General features: G+C 35.4%; 1 protein-coding gene across 1 annotated transcript; it reads right to left on the reverse strand.

Annotated features, from left to right (window-relative positions):
• Positions 1-1,099: 1,099 nt before the first annotated feature.
• Positions 1,100-6,322, reverse strand: LOC116124741 (cullin-3A). Its single transcript, XM_031410474.1, has 2 exons — positions 5,989-6,322; positions 1,100-3,285 (listed from the first exon to the last, which is right to left on the reverse strand). The coding sequence occupies exons 1-2, from the start codon at positions 6,147-6,149 to the stop codon at positions 1,248-1,250; spliced, it is 2,199 nt and encodes a 732-aa protein (XP_031266334.1). The 5' UTR covers positions 6,150-6,322; the 3' UTR covers positions 1,100-1,247.
• Between the last annotated feature and the right edge of the window lie 306 nt (positions 6,323-6,628).

The raw sequence follows: 6,628 nt of genomic DNA on the forward strand, positions 1-6,628 counted from the left end.
AAATGGACAGCAACAATTCACACCTCTGCCAATATCAAATTTCTGGTTGATGGGTTCTCAATCAGATTTAGCATTATTGATTCATCTGACAATCAAAAATCTGCCTGGTACTGTGAACCGCAACGATTATTGGTTCTATTATTGGATTTTGCAATCTTATACAACGTCCACAACCATTTTAGAGCTTGTTTTCAAAATTATGCAACCCATTTTCACCTTCTAACAACGCAACAGGACTCATTCTATTCCCAGTTTTTGTAAGACTATTTCGTTTTGGAGTGGTATAACGGAAATGGCAGACAAGAAGACCAGTTTCACCGTCTTAACAGTTAACATTAACTTTGACACAGCATATTTGGCCTCCAAGGCAGGTGTAACTTTAAAAACAACAGAAAAATAGCTAATAAAGCCCCATCTTTTTCCTAAAACAGAGAAGACCTGACATGTGACTCTTCAACCTTTCAGTGTCCATGATAACAACCTTCCACGAAAAAGATTTGGCATACCAATAACTTTCATGAAGTTCCCTGAATGCAGATAATTGTGGCGGTCTATGCTCTGGTAGCTAGTAATGTCTTCCTTTCAAAACTGCAAAAGAATCTCGTCATTTGTTGCACATTAGCATCCAGATATTGTCTTCCAGGTTTCTGTCCGCTTAACCTGTCATTATTATAAATCGACGATTCCATGCATAAATCACCCCTTCTATATCTACATCTATGGACTATGGCTGATCACACTAGTCTATTTAAGATCAACAGCATAAATTCACCTTTTTCTAATGAATATTTGTGTATAAACAAGTACAACTTTGAAATCCATGCTAAATAAAACTTATGGCAGAGATGAAAAATACAAGTCAAACATGAATCAAGTCACTGCTTTGCTAACGCACCTCCAAATCAACAACCTAAAAAAGACAACTTACAGATTTAACAGTGAAGATACTTCTAGGCCTAAAGAAGAAATTTTCTTCTAAAAAGGAAAAGAGTTTGTTTAATTTAAGATACCACTGGCATGATATTCTCAAAATTATTAGTTTAGCAATGGTTGCATATCAATTAACCAAAAAATTATACAACAGTGTAATCAAAAGGATAAAAAAAAGCAGAAACATAAACGGATATTCATTAAAATCAAATGGAGCTTGCAGAAGTCGCAAACCAATTTTCAACTTACCCACTAAGGTACAATTTGTCAATGCTAGACTTCCCTCAAGGAAAAAGTAATCTGCTAATTGCCATTTTTTAGGCAAGATACCGATACAATTTTCTGTCCACATTATCTCTCTCCAAGAAATCCCTTTCAATTAGGGACTCAATTCGTTTCTTAATCTCTGTGGGGTTCGCCAGGAACCGTGATTGCAACTGCTTTGTGACCTCTGTGATTATGTTGTTATGATCAAGAACCCTCCTTGATTTCATCACCCTAACTATAGCGGCTTCAATCTGTGGCTTTCTGTCCTCCTCTACTCTCTGCCGGGTTTCCTGTTTCTCAGGTTCCGATTCTTTTTGTGCAACCACAGTTCCTATCTTTACCTTATAGAATTTGCTTGAGAACTTATCATTGACAAAAAATGCATCATCCTCACCAATGTCCTTACTCATAGGCTCTTTCCTAAGAACGTTCTTGCCCTTCACACAAGCCATAGATTGGAGACACCTCTTCAAGTCTGAAGCAGGAATCTCTGTGGCCTGCTCAATTTCCTTGTAGCTAAGTCGATCAGCATTGTTAAACAACATGAGAACACACATTTGGTACGTTGAGACATTCAGCTCATGCTTCTGACCCTTCCCAAATATTGCTTTTATATCTGCTGTGCCCATGTTCGTTTGCCAGGACAGTCTCCTTCCAGTATGGGTTCCAAGGTAATATGACCTAAATTTCTCACACAATGCTGACATTTCAGCTGGCAGATTGCAAGTAACACTGGGTTGGGTGGGCCAAGATCCTGTTGTCAAAACCTGGACAACCAGTGTGCGGCTATCCCCTAGCTCAGGGTGGCTTGCATAAAACCCTTGCATTGTGTCTTGGGAGGTCTTCATGTCTGTAAACATACCTTCTAATTTGGAAGTAAATTGGTACCCACATTCTGTCTTAAGCTTGACTATCAGACTTCTCTCTGCATCATCAGAGACAGTTTTTCCCGACAAAAGTCGCTTAGCTAAATGTTGTTTGTAGTACTTTTCAAATACATCTTTTTCCTGTAAGTACCGGAATAGCATCATTACTTTGTCAAGAATGGTCTCCACATCCTCCTCACTAACTCCCTTCAGACCTTTACGAAGTTTGTCATCCACAAACAATGAGATGAACTCAGGAGAACGAGGGTTCAGATTAATGAAATATTCAAATGAGGAATTCAAAGCATTTTGGAACGTCTTATCATTGTTAAATGCTGCATTGATAATGTTATCATACTTATCTTTTTCATCCAACAACCTCTGCACAAATTCAACAGGATCCTTCAATCTTTCTGGATCAGTAACTAGCTGTTTACCAGTTTCCCTGAGGTGAGAAGTCATCACTTCCCGTATTAATGAGAGACCATTAGGAACCCTACGAAACAAATTGTACATTCTTCCCAAGTCCTCATATTTATCATCAAGGAGCATATTTACCAAGCCTGAGTTCTCCATGTGTACTAGTCTCAGCATGTGGTTTGCAATCATCTCCTTCTCCACCACATTCGTTATCTTCGTCTCACTCTTGGCATCCAAGTAGTGGGTCACTCTCTCCATTTCTTCATTTAGACGTCTCTCTGCCTTTTTCAGGTATTCCCCACAATCGCAGCACTCGATGAACTTCTGAGATTCAACCTTATAAAACTCAGCAGAAACCTCAAGAAATGGCTTCTCAAAATCTTCTTGGTAAACAGAAGAACCTAAGTCCATTAGCATCTTAATTATATTCCTCATTAGCCCCCTGTTTATGACTTCACCAGTTCTTTCTAAATGCACTAGCTCAAGAAGTGTATTCAAAAGCCTTGTCTGAATTTTGTTTGAGTGTATAATGTTATCCCTCCAAAGGTTCAAGCCAAGCTCATGAACGGGGGTTTTATGGGTACTTGGAATATAAGTCCTGTCCATGTACATCAATATATCTCGAATCATTTGCAATGCTTTATTATGATCATTCCATTTCCTGTTCAGCTCTTCCAGAAACAAACCTCCCTGGGCAGCCTCAATGGATTTTGATATTTCTTTGAGATGCAAGGTCATAGTCATAACAAGTCCTGAATACAGCTTCTCACCAAATTTGTGCAGCACCATATTGTAGGCATTTCTGGATTAAAGTTAATAAATAACATTAGTAACAGGTAGACATTATAAAAATGCAACATCGCGGCTTAAATCTTGACTTCAATTTGCTCATGCAGAAAACATGAGTACAAAAAAGGACAATATTGAGATTATAAAAATCTGATTGAGATAAAAAATACAAACATTCAAATTATCCTTGGACACTTGCAGGGACAAAAGAAGAGTATAAATCTTGAAAAACAAATAAGACTATAAGAAGGTATATACAGAAATAAATTAGTGAACTGTATGCCTTTCCTGTTTCTTATTTCTAGTACCCCTTCCAGGTTGATATCAAAATTAAGATTTAAAAGAAGAGAAGATGATAATACAGTGAAGTAATTCCCAATCTCTTTCAAACATGTACATATTCACTAGGGCACCTAACAAAAATGATATTGATGTCCTCACTCATTGATGATGCATTATCACATTAAGGCTGTTGTGATGGGAGCACAACATTTCTCAAAAATAAATTCAATTAAATTCCATTCCACGACTATGTTGGCTTTAATTTTACAGCCACGGCCAAGAAACCTATGGTCTGACAAAGAGTTAGGGGCAAACAACATGAGGTACCACCAACCATTAAAACCTATACCAGAAATGAAATGAAATAAAATATATTTCTGGAAAGCCTTTAAGTCATCACTAGAACTTCAGGCATTAGCAATTTACATACCAACCAAACAAAGAAAATGGTATGACTTAATGTACTTTCAGCATAACAATAATGCTCCAACTTGCAAACAAGTCATGTCATCATCTTGACTATCTAATCATATAATACGATTTTTTTTTTTTTTTTTCATTTTTTAAACCAAGACAGTTAAGAATGTTAATGAATACAGATATCTTCCACTATCCACCATTTGCTTGCTTAAGATATTGTCTCTCGTCTCTGTATCATCTAATCAATGGAAAATGATAGTGAATCAGTGCCTTGATTGACAATTGCTAACCACACACCATTTACAGCTCTGTTAAAACACAGGATGATCTCAAAAATGTCAGCCATCATAACAGCATGTCTAAAGAACCAAAACAAACCTCACTTAACTTTTACCACATTGACAAACAAATTTCAAACAGTTCATAAGAGACATATATCAGATTATAGATAATGAAAAAGCTCAGAATCTATCAGCATATCAGCATAAACAAAGCTTCTCACCTACCAAGTTATGCAATACCCACATAAGAAAAATTAGTACATAAGCACCCTTATTTGGCTCGAATCAAAATGTCTAACAACTAGCAGCACTGACAATTTCCAACAATAATACCATCATATATGCTGTGTAGTGATACTGTAACAACAGAGAACTATAGAACTGAATAAGCAAATGCAATCCAACAATTTAGCAAAGAGAGATATAACACAAGAAATAATTAGGGCCCAGTCGTTATCAAGTTTAGATTCATTTTCTTTGTTCTATCATCTCGTAAAACTTGAGCAACCAATTCTCTATCATTTCCGTTTTCTAGAAACACAAAATGGAAAAACATTTTCTTACTTCCATGACTATGAAATAGAAAACAAGCAGAACACAATTTAAAGATCCTCTACCTGTTCTCTAGGCTTGAGCTTAGTCTTAGTGCAGGTTATCTATCCTCTCTCCTATCTATCTCTTTCTCTTCTCTAGAAACATATTGTGGGATCTAACAGAAAGAGTGAATAAAAAAGATATATAATACGGCTTATTAAGGGATAATGTATAATATTTACAAAAAAGAAAATACCCAAGTATCAAATTAGGACCCTTAATAAGTAATTCATTGGGGCGTTTTTTCCCTAGATTTACCTTCATTTAAAATTTTAACATTATAATTTTATTATGTATTAAGCATAAAATTAAATAACTTATACCTTTGATTTAATTTTATTTTAATTTAGCACTAGTTTAGAATTAGAATTGTTGCCTTTATTTATTTTTCGCACATAAAATTTAAAACTACCATGTTTTATATTTATCATTAAACTGATATTGTACTATTACTAGTAGACATATATTTCAATGGTTTCAGTTACAAACACTGTTTTCAAAGAATGATGATAAATGCATTCTCAAATTTTGAAAATACAGAATTACATTTCTTGTATTCATTTTTTAATTTACTAATACACAAAAACAATAATGAATGCATCCTTAGAAATCAGAAAAGCCTAGTTAACACACACGGTGATTTCAAAATAATATGAGCAAAATAAAACCATGAAACAACAACTCATGAATCGCACCAGATCATCATAAGAAGATTAGCTCGATTAAGACAATTAAACATGGGGTTTCTCAGACAGCACAAACAAAAAAACTACTGCACCAGATTTATCCTACGACACACTAACCATTTCCACCAAATTTGCACCACATCACCATATTCCTAAATACTATTGCCTTATTCAGTAGAAAAATTCAAAGCAATCAAGCAATTCTGCACTCCAATAGAAACTTTACATTATCCCAAATATCATCAACACAAAAATAACTGAAATACTTCCTCAACTTCATATATTAGCACGTTGATGATACGTTACATTCCTTAATTGCACATGTACACTAAAATCAAGCATATCATCCAATAAAGAAAATGAATTTTAGCATTAGAAATACAATCGAAACCTAAGAAACAGAGTGATAGTAAGTCGATCATAAAACGTAAAAGAGAAAGAACGAAAGCTGACCTATAAAGCTCTTCAAAACTGAGGCCACTAGCGTTGTGATTATAAATCTCATGAATCGCATGCTCCAGAATCTTCCACGTCTTCTCGGCGTACTTCGGATCCACCACCACACGGTGTTTGAACGCCTCTATTTGAAAGTTCCTCTTCTTCTGATTACTCATTTCTCAACCCGAATCCGAAGCCAAACAACAAAATATTCGGATCCAAGAACCACAAATTAAAAAGTAAAGTGTAAAGTGTAACGATCACACGGAGATCATGAAACGGTCGAATTCCCGTATAAGACCGGTGACCGGAAGAAAAATTGTACGGCGGAGAGAGAGCGGGCTAGGGTTTGAAAAAAGGATTAAAAGATGAGTGTAAAATGGGTCCCAAAATGAGTTATGATTAATGAATTGGAGGGATTTTGATATTTGATGATGAATATATATATATATAAATTAAAGCAAAAACGGGTTCAGAGGGTAAGGTAGCGAGAGTTGGCTCGTATTGTTATAAACTATGATATCGTTTCGGGGGTTTACAATAATTTGCTCTTCAAAGTTTGAAGAAAGTAAAACACACCGCAAAGATTTCAGTAGTAATAAAATTATAATTCAATCTTAGGAACTATTACAAATTAACTAAAAACTGATTAGTT

Source organism: Pistacia vera, unplaced genomic scaffold, assembly GCF_008641045.1.
Source record: "Pistacia vera cultivar Batoury unplaced genomic scaffold, PisVer_v2 Contig155, whole genome shotgun sequence".
NCBI classification, from domain to species: domain Eukaryota; kingdom Viridiplantae; phylum Streptophyta; class Magnoliopsida; order Sapindales; family Anacardiaceae; genus Pistacia; species Pistacia vera.

Bases quoted from the DNA above. Each gene is read 5' to 3' on its own strand.
- LOC116124741 (XM_031410474.1), bottom strand. From the start codon at position 6,149: ATGAGTAATCAGAAGAAGAGGAACTTTCAAATAGAGGCGTTCAAACAC. The intron at 3,286-5,988 runs GTCAGCTTTCGT...ACTTTAATCCAG, and splicing joins AGTTTTGAAGAGCTTTATAG to AAATGCCTACAATATGGTGC.